A 20082-nucleotide genomic window follows, 5' to 3' on the forward strand; every position below is an offset into this window, starting at 1 on the left:
TGTTGACCAGGATGGTCTCGATCTCTCGACCTCGTGATCCACCCGCCTCGGCCTCCCAAAGTGCTGGGATTACAGGCTTGAGCCACCGCGCCCGGCGGCTACAGGCTTTTGAGATGAATGGTTTGAAAGAAGAGTGAATTTCTATTTTTTACTAATACACTATTACTGGAAACACTGTATATATTTTAAAAGATTAGCTGACAATTTATAGCCAACATTTTTATCATAAAGCAGCTTTCTAAAATAAGAGTAATTAACAGTTATCATATACTGCATACTATGTTCCAGGCACATTATATACATTACCTCATTTAATTCCTTTCAAAAACCTAGTGAGAATTAATATCAACAACCCCATTTCCTTTTTTTTTATTGTTTGGAGACAGGGTCTCACTCTGTAGCCCAAGATGGAGGACAGTGGTATAATCACAACTCACTGCATCCTCGACCTCTCCTACTCACGCAATCCTCCCATCTAGCCTCACTAGTAGCTGGGACTACAGGCACGTACCACCATCTGTTTTATTTTTTGTACAGATAGGTTCTTGTTATGTTACCCGGGTTTATCTCAAACTCTTGGGCTCAAGCAATCCTCCTGCCTTGACTTCCCAAAGTGCTGGGATTACAGGTGTGAGCCACCAGCACCCAGCTGACCCCACTTGACAGATGAGAAAAGTGAGGCCCAAATAGCGTCAGGTCAGAAACAAAACCAGCTCTGACCATCTACAAGCTCCAGAGGTTCCTTTCTTTCCCTCTGGATTTTCTATTGTTGTTGTTTTATTTTGTTTGTTGTAACATGGAAGAATGTCAGAGAAGACAAGAGTTATTATCCATTGTTGGGAAAAGCAGCAAACCAGAAAGGACTTACAGAGTGCCTACATAAATTGGTTACAAGTAACATATAAACTGGGAACAACAAACCACAGCAAACTGCAGGAGGCCTGGTGGGGCGGGGGGCGCAAACTTCTCCATGCCTCATGTTCTGGTACGGGGTGACCTAGGCTCTATTACCATAAATATTGTGCTCAAGGATGTAAAACCTCTTTGTAGCACTATGACATAGCCAGACTTGTAAGCTCCTTGTAAGGCCCGAGTTCTACCAGCTGCACATAGATAACAGGCTAAAGATAACCACATATTCTTGTTTTGTGAAATTCCCAAACCACCGCTGTTATCAATCTTTAGAACGACACACCAGTTCCAGCTTACTGATTCAGTTATGACTCAATGATTCACTCCACCATCACGTCACCCTCTCCCCACCATCACTCCACCCCTACCCTATAGACCAAAGTGATTATAACCAACAAATAGTGTGGAGGATCAGAGCTTGGGGCCTTCTTTTCACTGTCTGCCTCCAAAGTAATAAGTGATGGCCCCCTGGTCCCACTTTCTCTCTTAATCTATCTTTTTCTCATTCCTTTGTCGCCACCAAACTCAGGGTACCCACAGATGTGATGTGGGGCTGGTTCCCTACAATCAACATAGGTTAGTTGGCTTTATTTCTTGCCAGGCTCAGACTATATTCTGAACATGTACAATGACATCAGTTATCACATATTGAAGTATCACTCTAAGAAATTTTACTTATATTATTCTAGGCCAGGCACAGTGGCTCATGCCTACAACCGGAGCACTTTGGGAGGCCGAGGTGGGTGGATCACTTAAAGTCAGAAGTTTGAGACCAGCCTGGTCAACATGACAGAACCCTGTCTCTACTAAAAATACAAAATTAGCCAGGCATAGGGGTGCATGCTTGTAGTCCCAGCCACTTGGGAGGCTGAGACAGGAGAATCACTTGAACCTGGGAGGCAAAGGTTGTAGTGAACCAAGAGAGTGCCACCGTACTCCAGCCTGGGTGGCAGAGCAAGACTCTGTCTCAAAAAGAAAGAAATTTTACTTATATTACTCTTAATCCTTACAGTAGTCCTCCAGAGTAAGTATTAGTGTTATTGATTAGAATAAAAAGTTCAGAAATGTCACACAGTAAAAAGCAATTCCAATACAACGGCAGGGTTTACAAAAGCTCATGTTTGCTCTCCTAGGGACAAAGTGAGAGTAAAAGAATGGGAGGATGAATCAACCCAAGGAACATTACTCAGCAGAAAAAAGTTAGGATGAATGAAGCCCTAACAACGTCGGGTTCATGCCATTACCTTTAGATTTTAAAAAAAGAAATAAAAACAAAAACATGTTTTCCCATCTGTAATGCTGGGCTGATGGGAGAAAAAAAGACATTTCCTGGCTTCTCCTACACCAGAAAACTAGAACATTTTCTTAAAGAAATATTCAAATAAAATACTGTAGTACCAACAAGAAAAACCTAATGCAGGTTTTGTTTTTTTTTAAAGACAGGATCTCATTATATTGCCCAGGGTGGCCTTGAACTCCTGAGCTCAATCATCTGCCTCCAGAGTAAATGGGAATATAGGTGTGCCCAGCAAATACAGATATTTTGAGAGTGCCCACTAGTACAGGCCAAGCATTATTGTTAGGTGTTCAAGATATAAAATTCCTGCCATCCAGGACATAATGGTCCAATGATGAAAGCAGAAAAAAATATAGTGGCAATTGCAAAACAGTGTGACAACTAATACTACAGAAGTAAGAACAGGTTCTACGAAAGCACAAGAAATGGCCAAGTGACCTAGTCTTAGAAGATCTACAAGGATCCCCAGAGGAACTGACATCTAAGCTGAAGAATAAATTGGAAAACATTGTAGGCAGTGCAAGGATCAGAAGACATATCAAATAATTCATTTGTTTTTCAACTCATAAGGCCAAAAACAATGTGTTAATGGCTAGGCACAGTGGCTCATGCCTATAATCCCAGCACTTTGGGAGGCTGAGGTGGTAGGATCACTTGAGGCCAGGAATTTGTGACCAGCCTGGGCAACATATCAAGACCTGTCTTTACAAAAAAAAAAAAAAAAATTGACTGGGCCTGGTGGTGCACACCTATAGTCTCAGTTACTTGGGAGGTTGAGACAGGAGGATAACTTGAGTCCAGGAGTTCGAGGCTGCAGTAAGCTATAAGCACACCACTACATTCCAGCCTGGGAAGGAGCAAAACCTGCACAATCTGCACATGTACCCCAGAACTTAATGTATAATTAAAAAATAAAAAGAGAAAAACCCTGTCTCTAAAAAACAAAACAAAGGCCAGGCGCGATGGCTCACGCCCATAATCCCAGTACTTTGGGAGGCCAAGGTGGGCAGCTCACCGGAGGTCAGGAATTTAACACCAGCCTGGCCAACATGGCAAAAAACCCCTCCCTACTAAAAAGACAAAAATTAGCCAGGAGTGGTGGCAGGCACCTATAATCTCAGCTACTCTGGAGGCTGAGGCAGGAAGAATCACTTGAACCCAGGAGGCAGAGGTTGCAGTGAGCCAAGATCACGCCATTACGTTACAGTTTGGGCAACAAAGCGAGACTCCATCTCAAAAAAATAAAATAATAATAAATAACAAAACAAAAAAACAAACAAATATGTTCCTAAGATGATCCAACTGCTTTTTTCTATTCTAAAGTGGAAAACAGTCTTTTTAAAAAATATATGAAAGTACCAAGACACTACAAGAATATGAAATACATATTAAAAATCAGTTGGTAGCCCAGTTTTGTGGGAGATTTTTAGCAAATCTTATAAAACAAGTAATTCCTATGCTATTTAAATTGCAGTAGGACATAGCAAAAACTGGTGAGCTTTCCTTTCCTTTTATACCGTAACCCCAATAACAATATCTGATGAAGGCCATAGCACCCCCAAAAAAACTTTATAAAACCAATGGCACTAGGGGTACAGATGCAAAACTCCTAAATGATATATTAAGAAAATAAATTCAGTATTATGTTAATGTAACACATCATGACCAAGTATGATTTATTCCAGCAATGCAAAGATGTTCCAACATTAGAAAATACTAACACAATATATTAGTTGATTAAAGGAGAACAACTGCTCCATCATCTTGTTAAAGGGCACTTGATTAAACATACTTCCTAAAACTACTACTAGTAAATAAGCAATTAAAAGATAGTTCTTTAACATAAAAACAGATGTATGAAACAAATAGCAAAACACCAGAAGTAAAAGATGTGCTGCTCTATCACTAGTATCAACCAACATTATTCTGGAAGCTACAGCCAACACAATGAAAATGAAACAAAAAAAGGCGTAAGTGCTAGAAAAAGAAAAACATGATTGTTATTAGCAAAGATAAATGCCTACTCAAAATACCCAAGACAATCAACTGAATAATTATACAAACATGTGATAGATTAATGCAAGAAAAAAATCCAGAAACATACCCATTGTTTTTTAATTTTTTTTTATTATACTTTAAGTTCTGGGGTACATGTGTAGATCATGCAGGATTCTTACAAAGGTAAACACGTGCCATGGTGGTTTGCTACATCCACCCCCCCCATCATCTACATTAGGTATTTCTCCTAACGTTATCCCTCCCCAATTCTTCCTGCTATCCCTCCCCTAGCTCCCCCACCCTGCAACAGGCCCCAGTGTGTGATGTTCCCCTCCCTGTGTCTATGTGTTCTCATTGTTCAACACCCACTTATGAGTGAGAACATGCAGTGTTTGGTTTTCTGTTCTTGGAAACACACCAATTTATAAACAAGATTTTAATTTATGATAAAGGCAAAATTTCAAATATCTGGAGAATGAAGAGATTATTGGAAAATGTTGGTAGACATGTCCAATCAGCAATAGTTTTTCAAAATATATGGACACTGTTTAGGGATACATGTAAATGTGGTAAAACTGTAAGGAGAAACATGGGAAGACAAAATAAATAGTGGTTACCTTTAGAAAGGTGGAAAAGAGCTGGGCGCGGTGGCTTACACACGTAATCCCAGCACTTTGAAAGGCTGAGGCAGGCAGATCATCTGAGGTCAGGAGTTCAAGACCAGCGTGGACAACATGGTGAAACCCCGTCTCTACTAAAAATACAAAAATTAGCTGGGCATGGTGGCAGATGCCGGTAATCCCAGCTACTCAGGAAACTGAGACAGAAGAATCGCTTGAACTTGGGAGGAGGAAGTTGCAGTGGGACAAGATCTCGCCATTGCAACCCAGCCTGGGCAACAGAGCAAGACTGCATCTCAAAAAAAAAAGAAACAAAAGAATGCAAATTGGGGAGAGACACACTAAGAGAAAAGGGATTCTCAGATCGTAAGTGCAAGTGTTCACATTAATTTTTAAAACTATGCATTTATATTTTATGCATATTCCTGCATGTGTAACATATATGACATATGATAGGATAGATGTGCTGCTACAGAAAGGTCTCCATGAAATACTTTAATGGTTACTTTTAGGTATCAGTTTGACTGGAGTAAGAAATACCCAGAGAACTAGTAAGTATTATTTTCTGGTGTGTCTGTGCAGGGGTTTGCAGAAGACACTGGAGTGTAAGTCTGAGTGACTAAGTGGGGAAGATCAGCTCTCAATCTGGGTGAACACCATCCAATTGAGTGGGGAGCAAGATAGAAAACATAGGAGGCAAATTTGTCTCTCTCCCAGAGCTGGGACACATTATTCTTCTCCTACCCTTGGACATCAGAAATCCAGGTTTTTCAGGCCTTACACTCAGCACCCCTATCCCCTTGTTCTCAGGCCTTCAGACTTGCACTGAGCCATACTACTGGCATCTCAGGGTATCCAGCTTGCAAACAGCCTATTGCGGGACTTCTCAACCTCCAAAATTACATGAGCCAATACACCTAATAAATCCCATCTGTCCAGTTCATCCTTCCATGTATCCATCAATCCATCAATCCATCCATCCTTCCATCCATCTGACCATTCGTCCGTCCATCCATCCATCCATCCATCCACCCACCCACGTATCCTATTGGTTCTATGTCTCTGGAGGACCTAACACAGACATTAAGTGAAAAAAAGCAAAACAGTTTGCACAGCATGATTCCTTTCCCATAAAAATCTCTACTGATGATGTATGCATAAAAATTTTTTTCCTAGGATACAGAAAAAATTTCTGCCTTCAGATGACACTAAGAATGAAATGAAATGAAAAAAATTTTAAAATGAAAAAAATTACTGCTTATGGTTAAATGTCTACAGTGTATATTTTCATTTCATACCTTTCTAAACTGTTTTGTCATGATTTAGGGTTTTGGGGGATTTTTGTTTGTTTTTCTGTTTTTTGAGACAGAGTTTCACTCTTGTTGCCCATGCTGGAGTGCAATGGCTTGATCTGGCTCACCACAACTTCCACCTCCCGAGTTCAAGCGATTCTCCTACCTCAGCCTCCTGAGTAGCTGGGATTACAGGCATGGGCCACCTGTAATCCATTTTGTACTTTTAGTAGAGACGGGGTTTCTCTATGTTGGTAAGGCTGGTCTCAAACTTCCGACCTCAGGTGATCCACCCACCTCGGCCTCCCAAAATGCTGGGATTATAGGCATGAGCCACCACACCTGGTTAGTTTGGGTTTTTTGGTTTTTTTTTTAACATATATGTATACAACTTTTTTTTTTAACATATCCATATGTATTTGTGTATTTAATATTTTTATTCTTGTTAATATTAAAATGATATCCAAGCAGTACCATTGTTTTCTTTCCTTTTTTTAAGAGCGAGGGTCTCACTCTATTGCCCAGGATGGAGTGCAACGGTAAGATCATAGCTCACTGCAGCCTCAAATTCTTGGAACTCCTAGGCTCAAGCAATTCTCCCACCTGCCTCAGCCTCCCAAGTATCTGAGACTATAGGTGCACACCACCATGACCAGCAAAGTTTTACATTTTTTGTAGAGACAGGGTCTTCTTATGTTGCTCAGACTGTTCTCAAACTCCTGGCCACAAGCAATCCTCCTGTCTCAGCATCCCAAAGCATTGGGTTATAGGCATGAGTCACCAGGGATGTGCCTAGCCCTTGTTTTCTTCTCCATACTTTTATGCCTTTAAAATGAACTATGTAGACAAAAATCCTAATTAGAAACTGAACTATAAAGAATGTTTTTTAAAAACCAATAAAGATGTAAAGAAATGCTCAATCTCGCTAACCAAAAAATAATACGTAATTTTTTGCCCAGATGCAGTGGCTTGCTTCAGGAGGCCAAGGCAGGATTGCTTGAGGCTGGGAGTTCAATACCATCCTGGGCAACATGGTGAAACCCTGTCTCTACAAAAAAAATACAAAAATTAGCCAAGTGTAGTGGCTTGCATCTGTAGTCCCAGCTACTTTGTAGGCCAAGATGGAACCGGGAGACAGAAGTTGCAATGAGCTAACACTCCTACACTCCAACCTAGGTGACAGACCCTGACTCTAGAAGAAGAAAAAAAAAGAAAGTATAGGAGAAAGAAAAAACCGGAAGGAAAAAACAAAGACTTAATTCACAGCCTACGAGATGAGACCTACAGGCAGGTAAAAAACTCCAATAAACAAATGGAAATACAAGACAAAGGAGAAAGGTTACAATCTTTATTCTGGAGAATAAAGCTTTCTATAATGATAAAAATGTCATTCTTATCATAATCCGCCCGCCTCGGCCTCCCAAAGTGCTGGGATTATAGGACTGAGCCACTGCACCAGGCTCATATATATAAATACAAGTGTTTATCTCTTTATATATACGGATATGTCACTTGTTATTTTAATTGCTACTTTAATACTTTAGTATCAATATCATGACAACAATTATCAAGCACAACTAATTAGAACAACAGGCATTTCTGATTCTTCTGCCTTAGCCTCCCTCCTGGGTGGTTTTTGAAGTGAAAGGTTTTTTGTTCTTTGAGGGTTTTTTAGGCAAGACATAAAAATAATCTCTGAATTCTGAGTGTTTTCAAAGGCCCCTTCCCCCTTATATAAATACTCCCATGGACAATTGTTTTATTATTTAAAATTAACTTTATTTAAGTATAGTTTACATATAATAAAATGCACTCATTTTAAGTGTATAGGTTTTTTTGAGACAGGGTCTCACTTATACAGTCTGATGAGGTTTAGCAAATGGACATATCTGAGTACCCACTCCCACTATCAAGACATAGAACTTTCTCCTGGGTACAGTGGCTCATGCCCAACTTTGAGAGGTTGAACTGGGAAAACTGCTTGAGGACAGGAGTTCCAGGACAGCATGGGCAACATAAGAGATACCTGGCTACAATTTTTTTAAAAATTAGTCAGACATGATAGCATGCACTTGTGGTCCCAGCTTCTTAGGAGGCTGATGCAGGAGGATCACATGAGCCAGGAGTTGGAGGCAGCAGTGAGCTATAACCGCAATACTGCACTCCAGCCTGGGCAACAGAGTAAGACACTGTCAAAAATAATAATAATAAAAATAGAAAAATAAAAATGAAGGGCAGATGGGACGGCTCACGCCTGTACTCCCAACACTTTGAAAAGCCAAGGTGGGAGCACTGCTTGACTCCAGGAGTTCCAGACCAGCCTGGGCAATACATCATCTCTAAAAAGAATATTTAAAAATTTAGCCAAACGTGTTGGCAAAGGCCTGTAGTCCCAGCTACCTGGGAGGCTGAGGTGGAAGGATCACTTAGGCCCAGGTCAGGAAGGCTGTAGTGACTTGAGGCAGCATCACTGCACTCCAGCCTGAGCAACACAGTGAGACACTGTCTCAAAACAAAAACAAAGGCTGGACACAGTGGCTCATGCCTGTAATCCCAGCACTTTGGGACACCAAGGCCAGCGGATCATCTGACGTCAGGAGTTCGAGACTAGCCTGATAAACATGGAGAAACTCCATGTCTACTAAAAATACAAAATTAGCCAGGCATGGTGGCACATGCCTATAATCCCAGTTATTTGGGAGGCTGAGGCAGGAGTATTGCTTGAACCTGGGAGGCAGAAGTTGCAGTGAGCCAAGATTGTGCCACTGCACTCCAGCATGGGTGATAAAGCGAGACTCTGCCTCAAAAAAAAAAAAACTAAAAAACTTTCTCATTACTCCAGGGAGTCCCTCTGATCCCTCCCAGTCAATCCGCCTTCTACCCCGATCTGGGCAACTACTGATCTGCTGTGTGTCACTATGGGTTAGATTTAGTGTTTCCAGAATTTCACATCGACAGAATTATAAGGGATGCTCCTTTGTGTCTGGCTTCTTCTACACAGCATGTTTCTGAGATTCATCCATTTCCTGCATGTTTCAGTATCTTGATCCCAAGGACAGTTTTTAGTAACAGAATAAAGAACAAGTTTCATGAGTACTTCAGTCACATACCTTATTCAGATAAGAGACTTTGAACCAATTTTATGATATGGAATGGTATCTACCACTTTGCAGCTAATTGAAAGAAGAAACACATCCTCTTTCTTTTCTTTTTTTTTTTTTTTTTTTTTTTGTAAAGATGCTTTTTTTTTTTTTTTTTTTTTTTTTTTGAGACAGAGTCTTGCTCTGTCACCAGGCGCCAGGATGGAGTGCAGTGGCGCGATCTCGGCTCACTGCAACCTCCACTTCCCGGGTTCAAGCAATGATCCTGCCTCAGCCTCCCAAGTAGCTGGGACTACGGGCACGTGCCACAATGCCCAGCTAATTTTTATATTTCTTAGTAGAGACAGGGTTTCACCATGTTGGCCAGGATGGTCTCGATCTCTTGACCTCGCGATCCACCTGCCTCGGCCTCTCAAAGTGCTGGGATTACAGGCGTGAGCCACTGTGCCTGGCCTTTTTTCTTTCTTTTTGAGATGAAGTTTCACTTTTGGTGTCCAGGCTAGAGGGCAATGGTGCAATCTCCACTCACTATAACCCCCGCCTCCTGGGTTCAAGTGATTCTCCTGCTTCAGCCTCCTGATTAACTGGGATTACAGGCATGCACCACAATCCCCGACTAATTTTTGTATTTTTAATAGAGACGAGATTTCACCATGTTGGCTGGGCTGGTCTCAAACTCCTGACCTCAGGTGATCCACTCACCTCGGCCTCCCAAAGTGCTGGGATTACAGGTGTGAGCCACGGTGCCTGGCCTCTCTTTCTTGTCTCCCAGAAATTCCCTTTCTCCCACAACATTCTCAAGCTCAGTATCAGGTTTCCATAAGCTTAAAAAAAAAAAAAAAAAGGCAGGCCAAGGAGCTCAAAACCTAACATATGAAAAGGAAAACGGCAGAAGGGAAATTTTAAACAGGACAAACAAGGGGCACATAATGTGCTTCTCAGTTCCACCTGATATAAATTTATATCTGTAGCCTGGGCAGCATAGCAAGATCCCAACTCTACAAAAAAATACAAAAACTACCCAGGAGTGCTGGTGCATACCTGTGGTCCCAGCTACTTAAGAGGCTGAGGCACAAGAATCTTGAGCCCAGAATGAGGCTGCAGTGAGCCGAAGTCACACAACTGTACTCCAGCCTGGGTAGCAGAGTGAGACCTTATCTCTAAATAAGTAAATTATCGTGTGTTCCACTAACCTTCTCACATCTCCCTGATCAATCTTTGAAATTCAGTATAATCTAAAATTACCACTGAGCAGGTATGGTGGCTCACACCTATAATCCCAGCACTTTGGGAGGCTGAGGTGGGCAGATCACCTGAGCTCAGGAGTTCGAAACCAGCCTGGGCAACACGGTGAAATCCCATGTCTACTAAAAAAGATACAAAAAATTAGCAGGGCGTGGCAGCATGTACCTGTAGTCCCTGCTATTTGGGAGGGTGAAGCAGGAGAATCACTTGAACCCAGGAAGTAGAGGTTGCAGTAAGCTGGGATCATGCCACTGGACTCCAGCCCGGGTGACAGAGCAAGACTCCTGCTCAATAAAAACAAAAAGGCCAGGCATGGTGGCTCATGTCTGTAATCCCAGTACTTAGGGAGGCCCTGCCTTTCTTGACAGGGTCTCACTCTGTCACCCAGGCTGGAGTGCAATGGTGCAATCTCAGCTCACTGCAACCTCTGCCTTCCAGGTTCAAGCAATTCTCCTGCCTCAGCCTCCCGAGTAGTTGGGAATATAGGCCTGTGCTACCACACCCAGCTAATTTTTGTATTTTTAGTAGAGATGGGGTTTTGCTATGTTGGCCAAGCTGGTGTCAAACTCCTGACCTCAGGTGATCCGCCCACCTTGGCCTCCCAAAGTGCTGGGACTGCAGGCATCAGCCACTGTGCCTAGCCCTAGAAATAAGAAAAAAAAAGAAAAGAAAAAAAGTTCAAAACTTGCCAATTTCCTGAATTGTGATTTTTTTGTCCTCTTTTTTTATTTTGTTTCCCCTGAAGTGAACTCTTAAAAGTTAAAAAGCCTCTGGGCTTTTCTTGGGCCAAGGACGGTAGCTCATGCTTGTAATCCTAGCACTTTGGGAGGCTAAGGAGGGCAGATCACCTGAGGTCGGGAGTTTGATACCAGCCTGATCAACACAGAGAAACTGTCTCTACCAAAAAAAAACCACAAAATTAGCCAGGTGTGGTGGCACATATCTGTAATCCCAGCTACTAGGGAGGCTGAGGCAGGAGAATCGCCTGAACCCAGGAGGCGGAGATTACAGTGAGCCGAGATGGAGCCACTGCACTCCAGCATGGGCAACGAGAGCAAAACTCCATCTCAAAAAAAAAAAAATTCACATTTTCCAGACACATGAAAACTGAAATTTACAATTGAATTAGATTATTCAAATAATTCTAAAATATCACTTTGGATGACTACATTACAAAACTGAAGAACTATGATCCATCCTCCAGTAAGCAACAGGATTGCTTCCTTAAGTAATTGTTAATTCCACTTACAAATTAAAACAAAGCTGAGTAAAAACTTTGTGGTCTTGGTGAGCTGGCATTAAGGTAAAGTCCATCACGAAACAACCTCCCCATAGGTAAAGAAGCACAGTTTGACAGCTTCAGCTCTACTTTACTAACCTCTCCATCACTATCAGATATCACGATGAATGCATCCTCAAGTCTACGCTTCCTCTTCCCACTGACAGAACTAGTAGTTTCCACATCCTTCTTCTCCGGGTTCCGAGATTCGAAAACTTCTTTAACTTTTTTCTTTCTCCGTGCCATTCTTTCGTCTAGAATAAAAGGACAATAATTTTGTTTAGAATAAAAAGATAATAATTTACTTAAAGTATAAGTTTTCTAGAAGTTATTCAATTTAGTCTTTTTTTTTTTTTTTGAGATGGAGCTTCACTCTTGTTGCCCAGGTTGGAGTGCATTGGCACAATTTTGGCTCACCACAACCTCTGCCTCCCAGGTTCAGGAGATTCTCCTGCCTCAGCTCCTGAGTAGCTGGGATTACAGGCATGTACCACCACCACACCCGGCTAATTTTTTGTATTTTTAGTAAAGACAGGGTTTCTCCATGTTGGTCAGGCTGGTCTCAAACTCCAGACCTCAGGTGATCCGTCTGCCTTGGCCTCCCAAAGTGCTGCGATTACAGGTATAAGCCACCAGCCTAGGGAGGTGGAGGTTACATTGAGCCATGATGGCACCACTGCACTCTAGCCCAGGCAACAGAGTGAGACCTCATCTCAAAAGAAAAGACAGATCTTAGATTAATACTTAGAGAACTGCTGGCCAAGAGTTCTTAACCTGTCAATCCAAAAACCCTTAAAGAATCTATAGATTGGCTTCGGTGATTCACTAAAATTGGGTGTAAAATTAGTTTCTGTCGATGGCTTCCTCGGAAAAATTTTTATAGTTTTCACTGAATTCTCAAATGAGCTAAAGACCCAAAAGAGTGTAGAACTACCAAAATTTGGCTAGGCACGGTGGCTCACGCTTGTAATCCCAGCACTTTAGGAGGCCAAGGCGGGCGGATCATGAGGTCAAGAGATTGAGACCATCCTGGCCAACATGGTGAAGCCTCATCACTACTAAAAAAATACAAAAATTAGCTGGGGGTGGTGGCGTGTGCCTATAGTGCCAGCTACTTGGGAGGCTGAGGCAGGAGAATTGCTTGAACCTGGGAGGCGGAGGTTGCAGTGAGCCGAGATCACGCCATTGCACTCCAGCCTGGGTAACAAGAGCGAAACTCCGTCTCAAAAAAAAAAAAAAAAAAAAAAAAAAAGAAAAAAAAAAAAAAAACAAAAAAAAAAAAAAAAAAAAAAAAAAAGGACTACCAAAATTTGGACAGGCATGGTGGCACACGCCTGCAACCCCAGCACTTTGGGAGGCTGAGGCAGAAGGATGACCTGAATCCAAGAGTTCAAGACCAGCCTCAGCAACATATTGAGACCCTGTCTCAAAAAAAAAAAAGTGAACTTGAGTAAGCAAAGCTTTCTTAGGACACATAGAAATTTTTTTAATTGATAAATTTGACTTCATTGAAATTTAAAACTTCTGCTCTTTAAAAAAAAAAAAAAAGACCATTAAGAAGCCACAGAATGACAGTCTGGGCAAAATAGAAAGGCACTGTCTCCACAAAAAAATTTTTTTTAATTAGCGGGGTATGGTGACACGCACCTGTAGTTCCAGCTACTCAGAAGGCTGAAGTGGAAAGATCACCTGAGCCAGGGAGGTCAAAGTATTTGCAATACATTTATCTTGCAAAAAAGGCTTGCATCCAGAATATACAAAGAATTCTTGGGCCAGACATCGCGCCTCACACTTATAATCCTAGCACTTTGGGAGGCTGAGGCAAGTGGATCACTTGGGGTCAGGAGTTTGAGACTAGCCTGGCCAAGATGGCAAAACCCCATCTCTACTAAAAATACAAAAATCAGCCAGGCATGGTGGTATGCACCTATAATCCCAGCTACTAGGGATGAGAATTGTTTGAACCCAGGAGGCACGGGTTGGAGCCAAGACCACGCTACTACACTCCAGCCTGGGCAACAGGGCAAGATTCCATTTCAAAAAAAAAAAAAAAAAAAATTTTGGCCAGGTGCAGTGCTCATGCCTGTAATCCCAGCACTTAATGAGACCAACACAGCTCACCACAATCTCAGCCTCCCCGACTCAAGCAATTCTTCCACCTCAACCTCCTAAGTAGCTGGGACCACAGGTGTGTGCCACCACACCTGGCTAATTTATTTTTATTTTTTGTAAAGGCAAGGTCTCACTATATTGCCCAGACTGGTCTTGAACTCCTGGGCTCAGGTGATCTTCCCACCCTGGTCTCCCAAAGTGCTGGGATTACAGGTATGAGCCATCACACCCAGGCACAAATATTTTCTTACCTTTTAAAAATATATTTTATAATATATTTAAAATATTATAGTTTAAAATATTAACATATTTATATTTAATTTTATATTTATATATTTATATTTATAACTATATATTAATATTTATTTATATTTGCCTTAATATATTTTTTAAAATAAATCTCTACTGATAACTAAAGCACAGCCACAATATATTTGTATTTATTTTTTAATTATATGAATACTAATGTATGTATTTTATGTTTTGGAAAACATACAAAAATCTGCCAGGTTCGATGGCACATGCCTGTAATCCCAGCACTTTGGAAGGTCATGGTAGGCAGATGCTTGAGGTCAAGAGTTTGAGACCAGCCTAGCCAACATGGTGAAACCCCATCTTTACTAAACACAATAAAATTAGCCGGGCATGGTGACACACACCTGTAATCCCAGCTACTCGGGAGGCTGAGGCAGGAGAACAGCTTGAACCCAGGAGGCGGAGGTTGCAGTGAGCCAGTATCGCCCCCGCTGCACTCCACCCTGGGCAACAAGGGCGAGACTCTGCCTCAAAAAAAATAAAAAGAATATAAAGTGGTACAGCCATTACTTAAAAAGGAAAGTATGTATCTACTACATGACCTACCCATTCCATTCCTAGGTATTTACTCAAGAGAAATAAAGACATCAATATTCATAGCAGCCCTAGTCATAAGAGACAAAAACTGGAAATAAACCAAATATCCATCAACATGTGAATAAACAAATTGAGATATATCTCTACAATGAAAAATTACTGAAAAATAAAAAGGAACAAACTACTGATGCATCCAATGACACAGATTAATCTCAAAGACATTACGATGAGCAATGCCCAAAAGACTACAAACTATGATTCTAGCTATATGAAACTCTAGAAAAAACTAATCAACGGTTAAAGGAAAACAGACCGGCAGTTGCCTGGAGCCTGGTGGGAAGAGGGAGAGAAATGACTGGTAAGGGGCAGGACGGTTACTTTTGAGGTAATGTTCTCTATCTTGATTGTGGAAGTGATTATACAGGTATATACCTTCATGAAAACTCAAAAAGGGTGGTGTTAAGTCAATAAACTAAAAAAATTACTTGTGATTAGCATCATGACTAAGTAAGGACATTAACAAATCTTTTCTCAAAACTATAAAGCTAACCCAAAATACTCAAAATAATCATTTCTTGGAAACTGACCAAAAGCAAAAAATAAACTAAGAAATGTTTATTCATGAAAATGACTGAACTTTGGGTAAGAATACCATGAGCCTCTGTGATTCACACCTAGGATCAACTCCCATATTCAGTACCCTACCCCTCAGTTCAAATCACAGGTTGAACTATGAGTCCAGTAGTTTAAAATATTTCTTGGCTCCCCAAATTGGTCAAATATCTCTACTATACATTTTTTAAGTATCATGCACCTCTGTCAAAAATAAGTTATCAAAGTTGTAATTATATATTCATTTGTGTGATTTTTTTAAAGAAAATATTTGTCTTTCTCAATGGACTACAGGATGAAACAGTCCCAGCACCTACCACATGCCCTAATAAATGATAGGTGATCAATAACCACTTACTAAATAGACAAGGTGAGGTGGTTCACGCCTGTAATCTCAGCACTTTGGGAGGTTGAGGTGGGCAGATCACCTGAGGTCAGCAGTTTGAGACCAGCCTAACATGGTGAAACCCCATTTCTACCAAAAATATAAAAATTAGCCAGGCGTGGTGGCATGGTGGCATGTTTCTGTAATCCCAGCTATTTTGGTGGCTCAGGCACAAGAATCGCTTGAACCCGGGAGGCAGAGGCTTCAGTGAGCTGAGATGGCGCCACTGCACTCCAGCCTGGATGACAGAGCAAGATTCTGTCTCAAAAATAAATAAATAAAAATAAATAAATTATATAAACATTAGAATAATTTAGTGTGCTGAAATTATAAGTATTTTTCTCCTTTACTCAAAATGCATAAAAGTCTGTGACCATTTTACAATTTAAAAATAATCTTCAGGGTCCAGTGTCTCATGCCTGTAATTCCAGCACTTTGGGCAACCAAAGCAGGACGACTGCTTGAGCTCAGAAGTTTGACACCAGCCTGGGCAACACGGCAAGACCCCATCTCTACAAAAAATTTAAAAATCAGTCAGGCATGGTGGCGTGTACCTGCAGTCCCAGCTACTCAGGAGGCTGAAGTGGAAGGATAACTTGCGCCTGGGAGATGAAAGCTGCAATGAGCTGTGACTGTGCTACTGCACTCCAGACTGGGTAACAGAACGAGATCCTGTCTCAGAAGTAATAGTAATAATACTACTCAAAAAAATCTTGCAGCATTTTTAGTTTTTTAGCATACATTTTAGGTTGTTTTTTTTTTTTTTTGAGATGGAGTCTTGCTCTGTCACCCAGTCTGGAGTGCAGTGGCACAACCTCGACTCACTGTAACCACTGACTTTCTCGGCTCACTGTAACCTCTGACTCCCTGGTTCAAGCAATTCTCCTCCCTCAGCCTCCCAAGGAGCTAGGATTACAGGCATCTGCCACCACAGCCAGCTAAATTTTTTATATTTTTGGTAGAGACAGGGTTTCACCACGTTGGCCAGGTTGGTCTCAAACTATTGACCTCAGTTGATCTGCTCACCTCAGCCTCCGAAAGTGCTGCAATTACAGGTTTGAGCCACCGTGCCCAGCCGCATACATTTCAGTTTTTAGCATACAAGTCATATACATGCTTTATTACATTTTTTTATTTTTGTGGGTACATAGTAGGTGTACATATTTATGGGATACATGAGATGCTTCGATACATGCATGCAATATGTAATAATCACATCATAAAAAATAGGGTATCCATCCCCTCAAGGATTTATCCTTTGTGTTACAAACAATCCAATTATACACTTTTTTTTTTTTTTTTTTTAAGAGATGTGGTTTTGCTATGTTGCCCAGGCTGGAGTGCAGTGGCTATTCACAGGCGCAATCCTACTACTGATCAGCATGGGAGTTTTGACCTGCTCCATTTCTGACCTGGGCCAGTTCACCCCTTCTTAGGCAACCTGGTGGTTCCCCGCTACCAAGAGGTCCCCATATTGATGCCAAACTTAGTGCAGAAACCCAATCAGCATAGTGCACTACAGCCCAGAACTCCTGGACTCAAGCGATCCTCCAGCCTCAGCCTCCCGAGTAGGTGGGACTACAAGCACGTGCCACCATGCCCAGCCAATTATACTCTTTTATTTTAAAATATGCGATTAATTTTTATTGAATATAGTCATCCTATTGTGCTATCAAATACTAGGTCTTATGAATTTTTTTTTTTTTGGCACCTACTAACCATCCCCACCTCCCCATCATCCCCCACTACCCTTCCCCGCCTCTGGTAACCATCCTTCTACTGTCTATCTCCAATAGCTCAACTGTTTTGATTTTTAGATCCCACAAATAAGTGGGAACATACAATGTTTGTCTTTCTGTGCCTGGATTATTTCACTTAACATAATGACCTCCAATTTCATCCATGTTGTTACAAATGACAAGATCTCATTCATTTTTATGGCTGAATAGTACTCTATTATGTATAAGTACCACATTTTCTTTATCCATGCTTCTGTTGATAACACTTAGGTTGATTCCATATCCTGGCTATTGTGAATAATGCTGCAACAAACATGGGAGTGCAGATATCTCTTCAATATATTGATTTCCTTTCTTTTGGATACATACCCAGCAGTGGGATTGCTGGATCACATGGTAGCTCTGTTTTTAGTTTTTTGAGGAACCCTCAAACTGTTCTCCATAGTGGTGGTACTAGTTTACATTCCCACCAACAGTGTACAAGGGTTCTCTTTACCTCACATCCTTGCCAGCATTTCTTATTGCCTGTTTTTGGACATAAGACATTTTAACTAGGGTGAAATATTTCACTGTAGTTGTGACTTGCATTTCTCTGATGATCAATGATGCTGAGCACCTTTTCATATGTCTGTTTGCCATTTGCATGTCTTCTTTTGAGTAATGCCTATTGCAATCTTTTGCCGAGATAAGCCTCACTCTGTTGCCCAGGTTGGAGTGAAACGGCACACTCTCTGCTCACCGGAACCTCCACCTCCTGGGTTCAAGTGATTCTCCTGCCTCAGCCTCCTGAGTAACTGAGATTACAGGCGGATGGCACCGTGTCCAGCTATTTTTTTATTTTTAGTAGAGATGGGGTTTCAACATGTTGGTCAGACTGGTCTCAAACTCCTGACCTCAGGATCTGACCATCTCAGCCTCCCAACATGCTGGGATTACAGACATGAGCCACCGCGCCCAGCCCCTTTTACCCACTTTTTAAATCGGATTAGATTTTTTCTTACAGAGTTGTTTGAGCTTCTTATATATTCTGGTTTAATCCTCTGTCAGATGGGTAGTTTGCAAATATTTTCTCCTATTCTGTGGGTTGTGTCTTCACTTTATTGTTTCCTTTGCTGTGCAGTGGCTCTTTAACTTGATGTGATCCCATTTGTCCACTTTTGTTTTGGTTGCCTGTGCTTATGGGATATTACTTAGTAAGTTTTTGCCCAGACTAACATCCTAGAGAGTTTCCCCAATGTTTTCTTGTAGTAGTTTCACAGTTCGAGGTCTTAGATTTAAGTCTTTAATCAATTTTTATTTGATTTTTGTAATATGGCAAGAGATGAAGATCTAGTTTCATTCTTCTGCATATAGATATCCAGTTTTCCAAGCACTATCTATTGAAGAGACTGTCTTTTTCCCAGTGTATGCTCTTGGGACTTCTGTCAAAAATGAGTTCACTGCAAGTGTGTGGACAGATTTATATGTAAGTTGTTTTATGGGGTTTTGTTTTTTGAATAACTAGTGAAAGAAATCAAAGATCTAAAGTAGAGATATACCATGCCCATGGGTTGGAAGTCGCAACATAGTAAACATATCAATTCTCCCCAAACTGATCTTAGGCTTTTTTTCTTTTTTTCTTCAACTTTTGGGAGCCCAGAACATTATCTCAGGTTTAATGCAATTCCTATAAAAAAATCCCACTAAGATTTCTTTGTAGACGTAGACAAGCTTATTCTAAATGTACATGGAAAGGCATGGGCCCAGAATAGCTTAAACAATCTTGACAAAGAATGAAGTGAGAGGAATTATTCTACCCAATATTAATGCTTACTACACAGCTATAGTAATCAATATATTGTGGTATTGGTGGAGGAACAGACACACAGATCTTTGGAACAGAATATAGGACCTGGAAGGAGACCAACACAAATATGCTCAAACTCTTTTTTTTTTTTTCTTGAGAAGGAGTCTCACTCTGTCACCTAGGCTGGAGTACAATAGAGTGGTCTTGGCTCACTGCAACCTCAGCCTCCCAAGTTCAAGTGATTCTCCTGCCTCAGCCTCCTCAGTAGCTGGGATTACAGGCACGCGCCACCATGCCCAGCTAATAAAGTGAATAATATTTAAACTTTACGAGCATCTGGTGTTGAGACTATTTTTCTTATTTTAGCAATCCTAATATGTATGTAGTACTGTCTATTAGGATGGCTAAAATAAACAAAAATAGTCTCAACACCAAATGCTCACAAAGATGCAGAGACACTGGATCACTCATACACTGCTGGTGGAAATGTAAAATGAAAAGTCTGGTAATTTTTTTAAAAAAACTAAACACATCTGTAACTCAATCAAGACAGTTGCAGGTGGGCAAAAAAGAAAAGGAAATTAAAAAAAAAAAACACATAACTACCATATAACCCAGCAATTTTACTCCTAAGCATTTATTTCACAAAAATAAAGATCTAACATTCACACAAAAATTTGTACACGAATCTTAATAGCTTTTATTGTAATAGCCAAAAACAGGAATTAGCCCAGATGTCTTTCAACATATGAATGGCCAAACCAACTGGTATACATATGGCGGAATGTACTCACAAGAGAAATGCACTATCAATACATGCAAAAACTTGGCTGCTCTCCAGGAAATTATGCT

The 20082-nt window shown here is 41.0% G+C and overlaps 1 protein-coding gene across 5 annotated transcripts in view; it reads right to left on the reverse strand.

The window, feature by feature from the left end:
• UIMC1 (ubiquitin interaction motif containing 1) overlaps positions 1-20082 on the reverse strand; it is a 164607-nt gene that overhangs the window by 104968 nt on the left and 39557 nt on the right. For 4 of the 5 annotated variants that reach the window (XM_017512826.1, XM_017512830.2, XM_017512825.2 and 1 more), the window contains exon 2: positions 11844-11998. In XM_017512826.1, the coding sequence (XP_017368315.1) occupies positions 11844-11990 (147 nt within the window). In that variant the 5' untranslated portion in view covers positions 11991-11998. Of the gene's footprint in view, positions 1-11843; positions 11999-20082 lie in introns of those variants that run through there. The other variant, XM_017512829.2, reaches the window with a different exon arrangement.

Source organism: Cebus imitator, unplaced genomic scaffold (assembly GCF_001604975.1).
Source record: "Cebus imitator isolate Cc_AM_T3 unplaced genomic scaffold, Cebus_imitator-1.0 Scaffold478, whole genome shotgun sequence".
NCBI classification, from domain to species: domain Eukaryota; kingdom Metazoa; phylum Chordata; class Mammalia; order Primates; family Cebidae; genus Cebus; species Cebus imitator.